Source organism: Lactuca sativa, chromosome 9 (assembly GCF_002870075.4).
Source record: "Lactuca sativa cultivar Salinas chromosome 9, Lsat_Salinas_v11, whole genome shotgun sequence".
NCBI lineage: Eukaryota > Viridiplantae > Streptophyta > Magnoliopsida > Asterales > Asteraceae > Lactuca > Lactuca sativa.
Window position 1 is genome coordinate 13,095,072 of NC_056631.2, and position 19,868 is coordinate 13,114,939.

General features: G+C 36.8%; 1 protein-coding gene across 1 annotated transcript; it reads right to left on the reverse strand.

Moving 5' to 3' along the window:
- Nucleotides 1–763: 763 nt before the first annotated feature.
- LOC111881325 (xyloglucan galactosyltransferase MUR3) lies at nucleotides 764–3,267 on the reverse strand. The gene has a single exon (XM_023877734.3). It carries the CDS (start codon nucleotides 2,794–2,796, stop codon nucleotides 1,153–1,155), a length of 1,644 nt encoding a protein of 547 aa, XP_023733502.2. The 5' UTR covers nucleotides 2,797–3,267; the 3' UTR covers nucleotides 764–1,152.
- Between the last annotated feature and the right edge of the window lie 16,601 nt (nucleotides 3,268–19,868).

Consider the following 19,868-nt stretch of genomic DNA (forward strand, 5'->3'; position numbering starts at 1 on the left):
AATAGACTTTTGGAGCCCATATAGCTATGCATGTACGTAAAGTTTGCAACTTTACGTGATAAGTATGCCCTAGAAGCTTGGATCTGTGATTTGGAGCCGCTGCATGGCTCAAAACAAATCTGTATGGAAAGAGGATTGAATGGACTCGGCGAGTTGCAAGGGTGACTCGGCGAGTCCCATGAAGATGCTCATTGAGCTCGGCGAGTTGGACGAACAACTCGGCGAGTCCGATGAAGATCGTCATAAAACTCGACGAGTTGAAGAACAACTCGGCGAGTCGGATGACCTTTCCCTTGGATAGACTTGCGTGTGTACCCGTCGAGTTGCAGGGGGGAAACTCGACGGGTGGCCCTTAAGGATCGATCGGGATTCGAAGGAACTCGACGAGTCACTCCGGTAAAAGTCATTGAAAAGATAAACCCCAACGCTTACAAATGATCGTTTCTTTGCTGGCAATTACAACAAACTTAAGTCAAAGAAGATCGGACCTGTAGAAGTCATTGAAAAGATAAACCCCAATGCTTACCACCTCAAACTGCCAAGTCACGTTCGTATTGCTGATGTAGTCAATGTCAAACACTCTATTCCTTTCTATGATGACTCCTCTATGACGATCTGGACCAAACTTCGAGGGCGAATTCTTCCCACTCTGAGGGAATGATGTGGGCCGAGACTTGGAGGAAAAGGCCCTAGCTTTTTTGGATCGATTTAATGTGCTACGTGTTTAAGTTTGTGGGTTGATTATCCATTTTTTTTAATTCTTATTTTGACTTGGGTTTTGTGTTTGTCTTTGGGCTTTTTGTTCCTGTTTAAAACTCATTATTTTGACAGAAGGATAGGTTTTTGGAGAAAAAAAATTGTTCCATGTTTGTTCCAATACCTAATTCCCGTCAAGATTTTGTATTGTTGCCTTAATCCGGTATTCATGTCGTCATTGTGAATCAACAGGTTTGGAAGAGTTAGAGTTGGTATTTGTGTGTGAATCAACATGTCTGTGATTGTTTTATCAAGTTCTGGGTTACCCTGCATCATTACTCAATTTCCCTAATAATTATAATGAATTGATGGCATATTTAAATTCATTTAAAAAAATCAACTACTAATCAAGGATCATATAAATTCTAAGAGAAGCAAGTGTAAACCTAATTCAGATCATGTTTGCTGTTTTGGTTTAGAGAAAAAGGGATCCCATTCATGAACACCCGCACTCTCCTCAACTTCTTCTTCTTCTTCTTCTTCTTCTAGCAAGGCATATTTCCAACTAAGTTCTTCAATAAAACCACCATTATTCCTCCGCCCAGCAACCAAATCCTTTCTCAATTTCGTCACCTTGTTGATAACCGCTTCCACAGATACATCAAATGCATCTTTTAAACTCTCCAATCTGGAACGAGGATCTGCATATATCAACCTCGGAATCAAATCCACCACCTCCTTCCTCATCATCTTTACAGTTTCGGAATCGATTTGACCTAACCGCTGTTCGATGCTGATATTCCGGCGAATATCGTCTTCCGGGATAAAAATGGAATACTTTGTGTACTTCTTCGGGAGATGCCACGTGTACTGCGTGTAAAACGAAGCGGGATGAAAGAAAACCGGGATACAACCTGCCAAAATCGAATCGAAAGCTGATCTTCGTGTATATGAATCGCCAGGTGGTTGTAAGCAGAAAACCGAACGTTGAAACATTTTCATTATATTACTTGGGGAATGACACTTGCTTTCATCATTTCCACATTCTAAAAGCTTCCCGGAGTTTGAATTCTTGCATTGATCGATTAAAAGACTTCGAATTGATTTCGGGTTACCTGGACGTGGAGCTCCGGCGAAACAGAACAGCCATTTCCGGTCAAGTTTCATCATCCGGTTTTGCCAAGTGAAAACATCGGAATCTTTTGATGGATGGAAGTAAGTAGGGTATGGAATGGCGAAATCGTTTGAATTAAATGGACTTGATTCTATGAGAAGAACTGACATGTTCTTGGAAGCTGGTAAGAATAAGAAATTGTTTCCCCAATCGGTGTCTTTGTTGCTTAATCTCCTGAAATCCCAAGTGATTCTTCCTCCGACGAGAAAATGATCTTTTCCGTTCATCACTTTCCATTCATCTCTATTCTGCAACCAATCAACAAGATCAAGCGACGCAGCATCCCTTACGGATGTGTTATACCCCCAAAGATATCTCGAAGCATCAAACCCTGCGTAAAATGGAACGAAAATGGCGGCTGCCATTGACGAATCGTTGGTCAGGCATTCGTATTGTTTCATTCGGTTTCTGAAGATGACGTCGAGGGTGAACTGATTGGTGGCGTACCATCCATTAACGGAAAACACACCTTCCGTATTCTCTAATGGCGGTCCAAGCCCAGAATTATTAATGAACTTACACATATCGAAGAATCTGTTAATGCCACCACATTCCTTCACCATATCTTCATTGAATCTGGAAGGAAGATCATGAACATAAACGTACCTTCCACCACAGGGGTCACTCTTATTGTCTATGGTTCTTAATGCTTTCATAAAAGGGAAAACCTTTGGGGTTTTGGATGGAGAAACAGCCGATTCGGATTCGACATTCTCGGGTTCGTGACTAACAACAGGAATAGGTATAGATTCTTGAATCCTAGATTGGTTTGAGGTGGGACTGATTTGAAGACTGCTGCTCCAGAAAGTTCTACCTTGGAAAACACCGAAAGGGGAGTATAATAAGCAAAACCAAAAGAGAGCACAAAGTAATCCAAATACACATATAGATGACTGTTGGAACACATGGCCGCTCCCCTTCTCCATGGATGCTATTGCTGGCCGGTGAATGAATTGGCGTCTTGTTAGATTTCAGAAAAAACAGATCATTGAAAATCTCCACGTAATGAATGTAAGTTTCGTTCAATCAAGAAACTATGATCGATTAACGCTGCAAATTCTGTACTTATGATTCGAACTCCCGTAAATTAATGAGATGGAGGTTAGACTGACCAGGGGGGATGATTTATGGGATTATTTGTAAGGAGAGAATGAGATGTAGTGGTGGCGACAACGGGGTAATAAAATGCTCTGTAGAGTGAATACGTAGTAATGGGTAGTCCAAGGATGAAGACGAAGCTTATGTTAGCGTCATTAGCGCATTGTATGCATATGGTATTTTACTACTTTTTCCAAAAGCAATGTGGTAGCCACTAAGCGTGTGCCGCGTGGAGGCTTCTTTCCGGTAATCATTCCGATTCCTGGTCAAATCAGTTCTTCCCGCATATTCTGCCATATTAACGCCAAAACTATTTCGAGAAATTAATTCTGACTTCTTTTTCCAATCAATTTTGTGTTATATATATATATATATATATATATATATATATATATATATATATATATATATATATATATATATATATATATATATATATATATATATATATATATATATGGGAAAAGTGAGTCTATATGGGTAAAGTGAATATACCTAACAACCTTATATAAGCTTAGGTACCTAACTCCATAATACTACATCGGTTTGTATCATATTTACATTGTAATTGCCTAAGGTTCTTAAACTTCAACCTCATAACTTGATTACTTTCAAAATCTTTGGACTTTCAACAATATCTTTCTTTTACATCACGTCTTTCTATCGAATACCACCTGATGGACTTTATATCCTACCGCTATAAATGAAAGGACGTAGGAGAAATATAATGATGAATTTCCAATTTTTTTTTTGAAGTAAATCAAGTTTAGGGATGAAGTTTAAGAACCTTGGATGATTGCAATGAAAATTTAATGCAAAATGATGTAGTTTGATGAGGTTAGGTACCTAAACTTATATAAGGTTGTTAGGTATATTCACTTTATATATATATATATATATATATATATATATATATATATATATATATATATATATATATATATATATATATATATATATATATATATATATTAAAAGCTAAATGGTAAATTGTAAAATTAAAATAAAAAAATTCGGTTACTTTATTTGATTCGGTATACATATCATAGATTCGTAAATATTAATTTTAGAGATTAGAGATATATTTTCCAAGTAAGCCATTCAGATAAATGAAAACTTTTTCTCTATGTTTTTAATCTGAATTATTTTTTCACCTATCAATTATTATATTAATGTCAATAACATTTTTAGCCTTAAATGTTTTTTTTGAATTTTCTGGCTGGAAAACGTTTTAAATATTTAAAATGCAAGTAAATACCTTTATTGAATCAAACTGAAGTAAGGATTACTTTATCGTTTATTCCCCAAAAAATTGTACACCGATCTTTTTTTATACAAAGTCTCTTCGGTTTACTTTCTTACAAGTTAGTGATTACAATTAAAATTTATAATTTCAATTTATTAAACGTTGAATACCTTCGATGCAATGAGTAAAAGTTTCCATTTTAGAATGAATCGAAATAAATACAATATTACTTGTTATAATACGTATATAATAACCAAACATGCCTTTTTGCTATCAGTCAAATTGATTGCTATATCTATTTTAATAGCCTAAAAACAACATTTTACCTTTTAAGACAATTTGCAGTCAAAAAACACTAAAATATTAAACAATCTGTCATTGGAAATTTAGAATCTTCTTTACCAGTAATATATTATATATAATGTTATAAAAACCTATAATATTATTCGAAATCCTTATATTCTTTGTATTTTTATATTTATTTCAAGACCTTGAATCATTTTGATTTTACAGACCCGATACACATGAAACAAACAAATTCTATCATCTTTATGTTTTGTAGGTATTGGTTGTGTGGAAATAATTAGATGCGATCCATATCTAGCGGGGTGGCAATTGGCATTGAGATTTGAGTCCTAGACCCTCGCACACATTATCTCTTACACGTGATGTTGCTTCGAAATGTAATGGTGGGAGTGAAAAAGGAGCAAAATATATAAATTATTTTTGGTTTGTATAAATGGAATGGACTTGTCGAGTTAATACATACATCATTTTGTTTATTCTGAATCTTGTATATACTATATAGTGAAAGGTTTATAACTTTATATATTGAGCCTCAATATCAATGTTCCTACACATATTTATATCTACATAGTTGTGCAATGACAAGTTTTTGGATCTTACAACCCATAGACGTGCAAGCTATTTCGTTACATTGATCGAGATTATGAATTCTATATAGTTGTATCGTTTATTTATAAGGGAAAATGACATTGTAACATGAAGAATAGTCAACAAGTACACATAACAAAGTGAGGTTGGTCTATGTTGTTGAAATCTATCCAAGTCATCAATAATAATCCACTAAAAATATTGAAGTCATTAAAGGTATAAGTGAAAAAATATGTATAAATTTCTCTTTTTATCCAAATTTGATCATCTGACACTAATCTCTCAAACAATTACAAAGGGTGATCTTGAAGACGAACACTCAAAACAAAATATGTAAGTGGAATAGTTTAGTAGAAAAAAGTGTGAAAATTATAATTGTAGCAAGATATTAAAGATTGTAAGCCTCAAATGTGTTCAAGTGAGAGTAAAGAGAATTTTTACGAGTTGTGTCTCAATAAAACAAGCATACACCTTAAAAAAAATAGGCTTGGATCCTAAACAACTATAATCCATCTTTTATTGTACTCATTCCAAAAGCTACTAATCCTAAATGAGAGAGATGTTTGGTCAATTTTTTACGTTATTGTTGACGGTGAGTGAAAAATCGTCAGATCAATCTCAACCCTTAAAACTCCCCCAACTTTCAATCTCAGCCGTAATAACTCAACATTTACGGTTAATCGGAAGTTTCCTCATTCTTTCGTCTTCATGTCCTCCCCACGATTTCATTCTTCTTGATTTGCTTTAAGAACCAAAAATCAATTTTCTTCAACAACTGCAGCACATGATTTACAATTTTCTGGTGGTTCCTCTCATGTATCTCAACCTCTCTCTACCATGTTTTCACCACCCACGATCACACACGACTCCTCTTCAACCTTCGACCACACTACTCCATCTCCAACTCCCCCACATCCCAATGCCCCCACTTTACGAGACCTCTGTGTATATAAACATAGCCATCACACCTAATTATAACCAACTCCATCCCAAAGAAGCCTACATATCGGCTCTCTCAATTCCTTAAACTCGAGAATGAACTTTGGGCAGAACCTTTATCGATTTCTTTTGATTAGGTATCGATTTCTCTTTTTATTTTCTTTGTTGCGCTCAATTATCATCTTCTCTGGTAAATTTCAAAATTTTTGTTTCTGTCAAGTTTCAGTTTTCGTTTATGTATCTCAATACATTTATGAACAGAACATTGAAGAGTCGGATTAAGGAACCAGGTTGCCTATTTCCACTAAAACCAACCATTTCCCCTGCCAATTTTGCCATAATTTCTCTTTTTTTTCTATTAATTTTTGACACAATCAAAGGAATTGGATTATTATGCAGCGTGTTGAAGGTAATGTTTTTTGTGTTCCATGGTTTCTTATCATGATTATTACCAATCTATAGCTTTATATATTGCTTTATTTTTAGTTGTTATAATTGTAGTTGCAATGTATCAAAATAAGAGTGTCAAATTGATGAAATTGGATCTGATTGCTTTTAAAAGTTGACACTGCTAAACTGATTGATCCAGAATCAATGCATGATTGTCATGTATCATATCAAAACAACTCTGATAGTGATGGTGAAATAACTTACTTTTCTTATGTTGAAGCTATAGTAAAATCTTGGCACCCTAATTGTGTTTTTCGCTTATGTTGATTAATATTCGATGTGTTGTTTTAGATACATGAAATGGACTTGACACATGATCAAGAGTCGTTCTTGACAAGTGAAGGTAATGGTTTTGGTGTTCCACAGTTGATTGTCATAAATATTGCAAATCTGCATTTTTATATATTCTTTGGGTTTTTTGTTGTTATAATTGTAGTTAAGAGGTATCAAAATGAGGGTACTAATAGGATGAGTATTAGACTGGAAAAAGTTGTTCGCTCTTCATATCAATGATCCATGCAGGGAGCCCTAACTATCTTTTATGTTTGTCATTTATAGAACTGCATCAAGAAAACTAAGGTATAATTTTGATGGAAGTTGCAGATTAGTTCCTTTTCGAAGGAAATTTATTACTTAGTAGTTGTGTTTTACTTGCAGGTTACAACTGGAAGATCAGCTGGGGAAGAGAGGATGGTTATTTGTGATAATTGCCCAGGATCATCACTTTGGTGAGACTTTCTTCACTTCATTTGCTTAATTTTCTATATTCCATATATATCATGTTGGCAACTGTTTAATTGGAGCATTACGTTGTTGACTTTGTGTTTTTCATTGTGGATTTGTCTAAACATAAAGTAGATAGAAAGTTGTAATTTTGTAGGTAAAAGGTACATCTAAAAGTGACTTCTAGTATGAAAATGCTATTGTCACACCCCCGAACCAGAACGGCGGAAACGTCCGGGGGCGGGTGATGTCATTGTATAGTATCACAAAAATTGAATATGAAGGAAGCATAGCAACCAAACATCATACATTGAGATAACACACTTGCATTGTTTACATACTGTATTTGTTCATGAAATTACACAAAAATGGCATAATGTATGAAGTTTCAAAAATGCAGCGAATCCGGTTCTTAGGTACCTACTTACTGGTTCCATGAGAATACAAGTCATTTGTAAATCGTCAACAATGTTGGTGAGTTCATAAGCATTTTTGTAAGAATAGGTTTGTAACATCTTTGTTTGTAATAAATTGTAAGACTCCAGAAAAGCCGATATTTTCTGTGAAAAATGGTTGGTAAGTCTCGTTCTAAAACTGTGAATAATTGGATGCATGTGCTTTGTTTTCTTTTTTGTTTGTAGTTGTAAGGTGTAGGTCCCCAAAAAATCCAATATTTTCTGTTGTATGAAAAATTTTAGTCTTAACTCTAAGACTGGAGTGGTGGTAATAGTGTACTGAAAAATGAAGTGTAGTTTTGTATCTTTTAAAATCAGTGAAGTGTATACTTTTAGTAAATCCAAAATAACGTTGTTAATCCCTATGTGAGTCGTTACAACCATGCTTGATGTGACTGATATGCCAGTCATGACGTTCTTCAGGCGTTGATTTCGGTAAGATATTTGTCACCCTAGACTGGCCCCGTCTAGTTGTAGCGAACAGCTCAGGTGTGGGGGTGTAAACCCCATATAGATCTATACACAATTACCTCGCTCTCCCTCCAAGAGACTCTGGTATAACTACAGGACTTACGGTGTACGCTAGGTAAGTACGGTGAAGGAAGGTGTCTCACTATAACATTAACGGATTTACGCAAATTTCGAGTCCCTTTATCGATTAAGGAAATAACATTTCCATTGCAAACTTGTGACAGCTGTTTTATGACACGCGATTGGCAGATTTCATATTATTCATCTTATGACGCGCGCTTAACGATTTTATGACACGCAGTTTATGACACAACTTATTTTCGTGTAGTTTTGTATCTTTTAAAATCAGTGAAGTGTATACTTTTAGTAAATCCAAAATAACGTTGTTAATCCCTATGTGAGTCGTTACAACCATGCTTGATGTGACTGATATGCCAGTCATGACGTTCTTCAGGCGTCGATTTCGGTAAGATATTTGTCACCCTAGACTGGCCCCGTCTAGTTGTAGCGAACAGCTCAGGTGTGGGGGTGTAAACCCCATATAGATCTATACACAATTACCTCGCTCTCCCTCCAAGAGACTCTGGTATAACTACAGGACTTACGGTGTACGCTAGGTAAGTACGGTGAAGGAAGGTGTCTCACTATAACATTAACGGATTTACGCAAATTTCGAGTCCCTTTATCGATTAAGGAAATAACATTTCCATTGCAAACTTGTGACAGCTGTTTTATGACACGCGATTGGCAGATTTCATATTATTCATCTTATGACGCGCGCTTAACGATTTTATGACACGCAGTTTATGACACAACTTATTTTCTGTCATAGTATCTGCTTTGTATATCATGTCGGTTAGATTATTTATAACACTTTTTGCAAATAATCCTTAATTAACATGTCATATAGCATAATTTCTCAAGTTTTTAACTCATCCAAAAATAGTGTCGACATAGTTAAAAAAATATTTTACTAATAAAATTAATATTAGCAAAATATCAAATTTTGTAGTTTGTTTAATACACCAAAAATTAGTTTGAGAGTTTGTAACACAAAATATTCTAATTTTTTGTGACTCTAGCAAGTCACGATTTCTACAAAATACACATATGACCATGGAATATATTATATGCAAATATTTGTGTAAGTATAAGTGTTAAAAATGTATAGGTCCAAAAGTTAAGCATGTTTGAGCACAACACCTTTTCTTTTCGTCATTTTTGGAGTGTGGAACCCATATCCACAAGATTTCATGCACATATATGTTAACAAACACATTTATCATGATTTTTATGAAGATGCATTAGATAAAATCCATGTTAATGCAACTACTTTAAGGTTAAACACATAACACATTGGTCCATGTAATTACCCAACAGTTAAACGATATTTGACTTGTATTCCCCCCCCCCCCCCCCCCCAAAAAAAAAAGTATGAAAAACACGAAAATAGTGGGGTATGAAGCTCACCTTGAATATTTCAAGTGGTAGGAGAAGAAGAAAGAAGTTGTGTAGTTTGAGGAGATTCTCGAAAATGGATGATGTTCAAGAAGCTACACATGGAAATAGGTGTGTAAATGGAAGGATCTTAGCATAAACATGTATGAAAACACTTGAAGGTGGTTCTCGAAATTTTTAGAAGAGGATGAGAGAGTTTGGAGAGTGAATTGGAAATGATTTTGGTGAGGGTATTGGGGGGGGGGGGGGGGGGTAGGATCGGCTGATGCATAAAAGAGGAGGGGGGAAAAAGAGAGGGCTAACTTCTTGAAGTTTGATGTGAAGTTGCATGGAAGTATGAAGGTTAACGGCCTTGTTTCATGTTAAACAAAAGTGAGGTGGCACACCCTTTTCCCATTTCCTTTTCTCTTTTTTTGTTTTATTCAAGCCTTAACCGATTTCAACCTTTTAAGGGGGTTTTCGGTTTTTAGGGTGGCCGAAAACACCCTAACTCCATAAGGAGTTTGCGGTTTTGACGAGTGTATGGGCTTTTGGGTTTTATTTGATCCAATAGAAGGGTTTTCGGCCCAATGAAAGGCCCTAAAGAAGTTTTTGGCCCAATAAGGCCCAAGGGAGAAGTTTTCGGCCAAATAGGGCCCAAGGAAGAGTTTTCAACCCAATAATGTGTTGGGACAAGAATTCTTGGACCAAGGCCCAAAATTGATTGGGCTTAGCTATTGGATCGAGTTTTTGGGCTTGCATGAGGCAATTTCAACTTGGTTCTCAATGTATGTACGTATGAACTCAAATAACATTGTAGTTTGAATTTTTGCAAATTTGATGTTATAAAGTTACATAGAGGAAATGGTTGTGTACATGAATCACCCCCTTTCAACCCTAATTTTGCTAGTTGTGATAGCTATAAATTGGAAAAATATGTTTATTCTATAAAGAACTTCACTTTTGATGTTTATGAATGATTCTCACATATTGCATGGTTCAACTTATAATAATATAAGGTGATATTGACAATTTGACATAAGTAAAAAGTGCATGAGTCAAACATTGATGCTTGGATTACCAAAGGACTCCAATCATAGGATTGTAATTTGGAAAATATATCCAAATTACAATGATGTGATTGTAATTTTACTCTAGTTTTTATGATGTATGCAGATGGTGTAAATCAGGCGATTATTATCAGGTTTGCAACTTTCAATTATGTATCATTTTCTTAATCAATTTATATTTTATAGAGTGGAATTCATTTTAATGTAGTATGGAAAATGGAACGGGAAAGTGTAACAACAAAATTAGGTATGGAATATTTGATAAAAGCTTAGTTGTGGAATCAACGTGGCTGCAAAAATCAACTTGGCTCTAGGACTCAGCTTGATTGTAGTTTTAACCTTTTCTTATTAGGACATCATTCTTTGAAAAGTCTACTTAATAATGTGAGTGAAAATTCATTTGTATTTGAATAACATTGCTATGATTGGTAGATTTTCAAAGTAAAAAGATGTAATAGGAAGAAATGGAAGTGGGATGCTATGATAAACAAATCAATGAAAGAACATTGTTATTTGTTACATATAACCATTGTCTAAGGATGGTGTGCCTCTCACATTTAAGCATGTGACAAAAACTTTATAAATCAGATCTGAAGTGTCTTAAATTGCAAGAGATGAATATGGCTTTAGACAAAGAACTTGCGACATTTAAAGCTGTACGTGGAAGAAACAAACCTTCAGTTTTTTGTTTTTTTTTGTTTTTTTTTTAGTTTTGACTTTTTTTTCTAGACTAATGATTAGGGTCTTATGAAGCGAAACACTTTGGGGAGAGATGAAGTGTGTGCACGTAAAAAGCTTGAAAAAGCCAAAGAGAAGTTAGAAAAATTAAAGGTGCCTCCATTCTAAAAATACCCTATTCATTTTCCAATCTTTTTGAATAAATAATGTAACTTCTTATAGTTGTCAGATAAAAATCCAAGAAATGGAGACAACCAATGAAATCAAAGATAACGAACTCTTAAGATTTCTAAAAGTTTCAACGAACCCAAAAAGTTCTCCAAATGTCTTAAATGCCCCAAACCTAACCCATATCAACCCATGTACACCACAAAGTACAATAAATGAACCGTACGCATCAGAGGCAACCATAGATGATACACCATATGTCTCAAGATCACATGAGAAATTGAAAGATGTTGTAGTGTGTAACGACCCAAATTTTTAAAGAAATTTTTGACTTTTATTTAATAAAAGATATTTGCATAAACCATGAAATCCCAACATAATTGTTTTCAAGTCAACGATTCATTACAACTTATTCAAATCATCAGAGTGTCCCCAAACCCTAACAGTGAAAAAACAAGAGAGAGATAGAGTGCACGCCGCGCCATCACGCCTTGCCCTTGCCCTTGGGCTCAGATGTACCTGAAACAAATCAACAACCTGTAAGCGAAATGCTTAGTGAGTTCCCCAGAGCATACCACACACTACACATACACATATCCTAGTAGCTAATTAAAACTACACACATATCACATAAGCCATCCATACATAAAACCTGCAAGAATGCCATGGGCTACCACACATGGTCTTACATCCAATTCCATGGGATACCCCACATGGTCTTTACCTAGGTCTGTCATGGGCTACCCCACATGGTCTTACATCGAATGCCATGGGCTACCCCACATGGTCTTTGCCTAGGACTGCCATGGGCTACCCCACATGGTCTTACGTCCAATGCCACAGGCTCCCCCAGGGTCTTCATGCAAAACACACAATCACATATCATATCAAATCACAGAATGTCTAACACATATACTATAATCACATAATGGGCCGACCTTGGTGCCTTAGACCCATGGGTAAGGTGAGAAGACTCACCTCTATCTACTGAATACAAAAGTTGCTCTCTTAACAGTCTGAAACCTCCCGAACTGAATAATAATAGTAACCAATGTTAGGACCTTAGATTAGACAAAGGAAAACCCAAACTCTAAACCCATTCATGAGGCCCAATTATCCTTCCCTTGCTAATGGGCCCAAAATCCTAGTCCAAGATTATTAATGGGCCTCTTGACCCAATAAGGCCCAAACAAAGTATCCATGGCCCATAACAGTATAAATAGACCATAATTCACAGAATGCAACCAATCCATTAACCAAAATGAAGCCCAAAAGCTCAAAGGCCCAAAACAGATCCGGCCCAATCTGCAGCGCATACGCTCGGTGTACCATTTTGGTACGCGTAGCGTACTAGGGTCTTAAGGACTACAGGAAACGTACATTAAGTATGCCAACGTTCTTCCAGATTTATCACTTTCTCCTTTAAGTGCTTAATACCCGATTCCTTTATGTCCAAAAGCCAGATCTGAGTTGATTAATACGTCCTAAGGCATAAAGTTGCCAACTTTATGCCTTTGCATGCCTCACATACACCCAAAACCTTCATTAAGACCTTTCCAAGGTCCTTAACCCATGCATGAGACCAATACTTCCACCAAGGCTCCATTTTTATGCTTAAAAACGACCAAGGGACCTCAGATCAGCCATTCTCCTCTCATGGAGTTGCTTAACTCGCCAAAAGAGGTCTAAAATCCAACAAAGGGACCAAACTAGAAAACCCTAGCTAGATCTAAAGATTTAAATGGAAAGGTGCAAGCTTTTTACCTCCAGAAGCCTTGCAAGATGACCCAAAGGTAGATTCTTGAAGCACCAAACTGATCCAAGCTTGCTTAACAACTCTCCTTCTTGAAAGAACTCCAAAATGGCCACCAAAACCTTCTTCTTAGGCTCCAACTCTCACGCACACACTAACTCAGCTGTAGGAAGACGAAATGGGGCTAAAGAGACTGATATGGTTTGGTCCAAGAGGCTAAGAGACGTTTAAATATAGGACAAGTCCGGGATTTAGGGTTTTGACCATCTGATGCGTACGCCCGCCGTACCCTCACGTACGCCCAGCATACGTGAGGCTCCTCCGCGATCAATTAAGCAGAGTACGCTAAGCGTAACCATAGGTACGCCTAGCGTACTCAAGGGACCAAATATGCAAAATATAAATTCTTGAGGGTCTCAAGACATACCAGTTTTTTTAGGTGTTACATGGTGGCTGTTAATGAGATTACATTTTATATGGGTATAAATGTTGTTGAAAAAATGGCTAATTTTGGCAGAAACAAGACACCAATGTGGGTTGCCACTTTTTAATTATGTTGGCTGCAAGGCGGGCTGCAAATAATTAGCATTATAGGATCTTAATGGCTTGTTTTAGGTTACACAATTTGCTCTAAATGGTCTGCTAAATGAATAACGAAATAGCCATTTTATGAAGCTTTTGTTAGTGATTTTTTTACAATTTTTGTTGTTATAATAGGCTCTAAATAACAATTTTTCTATTTTTGTTAGTTTATTTTTTTTTAACATTTATGCTTCAACAAATTGGGAATATGAATGTGTGCTCTGAGCACTCTACTTATATTATTTAACCAATCGGTTATAGCAATGTACTAATATTATTTTACCTAATAATAAATAGATACTTAAAAATCATAAGTTTTGTTTTAACATACAATAACAATTTAAATATCTTTTTAATCCATAATAGCAACATACTTATCCTTTTAACCAATAATAGCAACACATTTAACTTTTTAACCGGTAATAGCATGATATTTCTCTTTATATCCAATAATGTCAATGTACTTCTCATTTTAGCCAATAATAATGATGTACTTATTTTTAACCAATAATAGCAACACATTTTTTAAAAGTAGTGCATATAATAAACAGGTTATGGTGTGTATACATTTAACCCCTTTTTACATCATATCTCAAAAAATTAGACAAAAGATGTAACACCCAAAAGCAGGTATGACCTTATAGCCATTGAAGTATCTTGTTATTGGCATAAAAGACCCTTAAGTACGTTGGGCATACTTAAGAGTACGCTTAGCGTACTTGGTGAGGAGGAACACGGAGGAGAAACACGTACGATGGGCGTACCAAGAGTACGATGGGTGTACGTGCCAGCATGTTCAAACCCTAAATATCGGACTTGAGACCTATATAAACATCCTTAACTCATTTGAACCTCACATTTAACAGCCTCATTCACCTTCAAACGTACCTGAAAACCCTAATATTATTTGTGAGTGTAGCTTGAGCTTTAAGAGTGCATTGGTGGTTCTTTTAGTGTTCATCCAAGAAGAGGAAGTTACCAAGGAAGCTTGGAGTGTCACTTGGCTTCAAGAATCTGATTATTGTTGACCTTGAGGAGCTTCTGGCGGTATAAAGCTTGTACCTTTTCATTTTAATCACTAGATCTAGCTAGGGTTTCTAATCTTGTCCCTTTAGTTGATCTTGGACCCTTTTCTTGTGAGTTAAGAAACTCCAGAGTAAGAAGATGACAGATCTGAAGTCCCTTAGTCCTTTTCCCACATAAAAATGGAGTCTTGGTGAGAGTTTTGACCTCATGCATGGGTTAAGAGCTTCAAAATGGTCTTTATGAGGGTGTTGGGATCATTTGAGACATGTAAAGGCATAAAGTTGCCAACTTTATGCCTTGGGTCGTCTTAATAGGCCTAGATCTGAATTCTGGACGTAAAAGAATCGAGCATTAAGCACTTAATGGAAAAAGTGATTAATCTGTTAGTACGTCGGGCGTAGATCTGCGTATGCTGCGTGTAAGTCCCTGAGCACCAGTACGCTGCGCGTACCAGGGTGGTACGCTAAGCATACGCATCGCAGACGGGCTTGGACCTGTTTTGGGCTTTTGGGCCTCGCTTGGTTATTGGACTTAGATTGCATTCTGTAAATTGTGGGCCATTTCATCGGTTATGGGCCTTGGATATATGGATTGGGATTTAATGGGCCAAGAGGCCCATTAATGATATTGAACTTAGACTTTGTGCCCATTAGCAAGGAAGGGATAATTGGGCCTCATGAAGGGGTTGGAGTTTGGGTTTCTTTTGACTAAGTAAGGCCCTGACATTAATTTATTGTTATTATTCAACACGGGAGGTTTCAGACTGTTAGGAGAGCAACTTTTGTATTTCAGCGGACAGAGGTGAGTCTTCTCACCATACCTATGGGTCTAAGGCACCAAGGTCGGCCCATTATGAGATTATGGTATATGTGTTGGTCATTATGTGTTTTGATATGCTATGTGATTGTGTGTTCTGCATGGAAGACCCCCGGGGGAGCCCGAGGCATTGGGTGTAAGACCATATGGGGTAGCCCATGGCATCCCTAGGTAAAGACCATGTGGGGTAGCTCATGGCATTGGATGTAAGACCATGTGGGGTAGCCCATGACATTCCCTCAGGTTTTATGTATGCATAGCTTATATGATGTGTTTGTAGCTTAATTGCTAACAGGTTATGAGTATGTGATTGTGTGTGGTATGCTCTAGGGAACTCACTAAGCTTTTCAGCTTACCGTTTGTGGATTTGTTTCAAGTACTTCGGAGCCCAAGGGCAAGGTCAAGGCATGATGATGTGGCGTGCACTCTATCTCTCTTTCACTGATATGAATCGGAGGACACTCTGATGTTTTCTTTTAAATAAATTGTAATGAATGTGGATTTGAAAACAATTAAGATTTGGGCTTTTTTATCTATGCAAAAATGATTGATTAACTAAAATGAAAAAAAATCTTGGTCAAATTTGGGTCGTTACAAAAGAATTGTGAGAAGGATGATATAGAAGAAAGTAAAATCAATCTATTGTTTTTACACTTGTCAACCTATCCATCAGATGGGTATAACACTAATTTTAATGGTTATCAATACAAGGCCATTGTTAAAATTCTAACATATTGATTGAGAAAGGTAATCTCCACAAGTATGAACCCGATGCAATCTACATTTATCCAAGGAAAGAAAATGCTTGCCATTACTAAATTAGTTGTTTGGTTTTAAAGAAGTTAAATAAAAGCCTATGTGTTATGAAGTTTATTGGCTACCTTGTGGGATTTTGATATTCCTATTTTGCTTACTTTTACAAGAGTAGACATGTTAGATGACGTCTCTAAGGGCTACAACTGATCTCAAACTTTGTGTGCATCTTGTGGGAGCCATCATTAAATGGACCATTTGGAGTCACCTGAATTAGTTTTTTTTAGTCTTAAAAAGTCTTTCAAGGCGGTTTTGTAGGATTCATTTATTTCTCAATCATTTCTTTGGAGAACTCTTAGGAAGCCTAAGTTATGCATTAATTTGGTAGGTTGGTTACATAATCCTAATATTACTATTTTTCTTTGTAATCTTCTAGCCCTTTTGCTAGTTTTTAATAAAATTGATGTCGTTCTAAAAAAAGTTGAATAAAAGTTTATGGTCTTTAACGTACATTTTAGAGGGGTTTTGATTTACTAAATTGGGGTTACATTGACTCCTCTATGGATTGAAGGGAATTTTCGGATAAATGACGGTGATTAATCAAATACACTTTCATGGGTCTTAATGTGGCTCTTTTTGAAGACAGAGAAAAAAGTGTTTTTCGAGAAGCTCGAGTGGAGATGGAAAATCTTAAAATTTATCATCCTTTTTGATGAGGATGCTATTTTTTAGTGCCAAATGGTCCGATGAGGATGTTTTAGCTATTATTTGAATCATGGTTGTCAAAATCTCGATCCTGATCGTAGGATCTTACGATCCTACGATTCTAGATATGAAAAACGATCTGGATCGTAAAAGGATCGTATTTGGGGTAGGATCGCAGGTAGGATCGTAAGATCGTAGGTAGGATCGTAGGATCGAGATCCGATCCGATCTTACCTTCCCTTGATTTTTTTTGCAAATGAATTTTTTTACAACTTTATTACTTTTACCCTTTACCAATTTACCATTTATTATTTGTATTGTGTCTTATGACTAATATTTTGAAGTTTTTATAACTTTTAAACGAAAAATTGAATGTTTGAAATATTTTTCATGATTAAAAATTATAAATTAAAATTATATTTTATTTTGTGAGATCTTAGGATCCTGATCCCGATCTTGCAAACCCAAAAACGATCCTAGGTAGGATCCTGATCTTGACAACCTTGATTTGAATACTTGAATCCTTCTTAATAAATGAAAATCTTTTTTTGCCACTTGTCATATTTTAATGCAATTGGACACTTGCCATTTTCTAATAATTTTAAAATAAAAATTAATATTCCAAATGTCATTTTATTGTATTTTTCATTTTTCCTCAAATGCCACCTAATATTTATATTGAAGCTTAACTTAATTAAGTTTGTAAATTTAATCAACATTACATAGAAAGTTTCCAGGAATCATAATATATACGCTCAATTAACTTTAAATCACGCTGTGATTTCGCGAAGGCATTCCAACTTCACACCTATTGCTCGATTGATTCCAAAACATCCCATTGTATCTTATACGTATTTAAATTTAGGATGATATCAATCACCCGATTTCAGTTTTTGTTTCAATCATACGAATCAGCATACATAAATTTCACCTGATAATTCAACCTGCATAAACCTTTTAGTGATGATGAGTTAAGGAACAATGTGCCGCAAGTGGTAACATGTAATGGGTATCTGAGAGAAGTTGTGATTTCACAGAGTATTGATGGTAAGAAAATCGATTCAAAAAATTGAGGTTATTGTAACGACCCAATTTTCACGTCCAAAAATTTCGTTTTTAAAACATTACTTAAGAAAACATTAATAATTAAAAACATTGTTTGACCAAACCACATCACAACGTAACCCATGTCTAAAAGCCAAATCATACAACCAATCGAAATATCAGAGTATAAATCCCAGAGAAATCTCCTAAATGCGGAAACCAGTGTGTGTGCATGATGTGCCGCTACCGCGCCAGCTCCTTCCCCTTTGATGAAGAGGTACCTGAAACCAAACTGTAAACTGTAAGCACAAAGCTTAGTGAGTTCCCCCATCATACTACATACCATACAAACACATAACACACATGCTGCCAGGCTATTCTGGGGTGCCTGGCTACCCGGTACGACCATTCTAGGGTGCCGACTACCCGTGCGGCCATTCTGGGGTGCCCTCCTACCCGTGTCAAGCCATTCTGGGGTGCCGACTACCCGTGTTAAGCTATTCTGGGGTGCTGACTACCCATCGGTCCTAACAACCGATCCTCGGGGACTATTTCACCCCTACTGCTACTTACACATATATCATACATAACATATTATCAGACATATCTGGGGTGTCTAGGCTACCCTTCGGTCCTAACAACCGAACTCGGGGACTGGTCCCCTCCTACTACCTCTATCACATATAACATAACAAGCCAACATGCAAACATATCATCACGTACTGTCAGACATTTCTGGGGTGTCTGAACTACCCTTCGGTCCTAACAACCGATCTCTACTTCTATCACATATACATATCATGCTAGCATATAACATATCAGGTAGTAGCAAACCTAGATGATATCACAAAGACAATCATCTAACATACGACTCCTACTGGTGGGCCGACATTGTGGCCGTAGACCCACCGCTACTGGAAGGTAACTCACCTCGAAGTAGCTGCTGATCTGATCGAGAACTGACGGTCTATTGTTGCTGCTGCTGCTCCGGAAATCCTCCGGCTGTAGTTCCCACAACATACTCAATCAAACACTGCTAACTGTCCTTTGGGTAAAATGACCATTTTACCCCTGATCATGCCCTAAGTTAAAGTCAGAGTCAACTTTCAGTTGACCCAACTCGCCGAGTTGGCTCGCCAACTCGCCGAGTTCCCTGTCCAATCGACTGACCTGGATCCTGTCTCTACTCGTCGAGTTAGGCGTTGACTCGACGAGTTCTCCTTCCAAACTGATGTTCAAGTCCTTCATCCTACTCGCCGAGTTGTATGAACAACTCGCCGAGTTCATCTTCATCCGATGAACACTTATGTTGCGACTCGCCGAGTCTGATCTTGATCTAAGGAGATTGCCTTGAACTCGCCGAGTCAGGGCAATGACTCGCCGAGTTCCTTCATGGATGAGTTCGACTTCCAACTCACTGAGTCATACCCGGTGACTCACTACTCTACTCGACACAACGAAAAGGGGACAAACTCGGAGACTCGCGAGCAGACTCGCCGAGTCGTTACCATGCAGTCTCTATATGGTCAATTTTGCTTGAATCCAGCTTATGCTATCCTCAAATCTGTGTTCCTAGAGCATGAATAACACGTAAAGTTTCCAACTTTACGTGTAGATACTCACTAATGAGGGTTTTAGGGCTCAAAATGCACCAAAAAGGGTAGATCTAGGGTGTACATGCAACATGGGT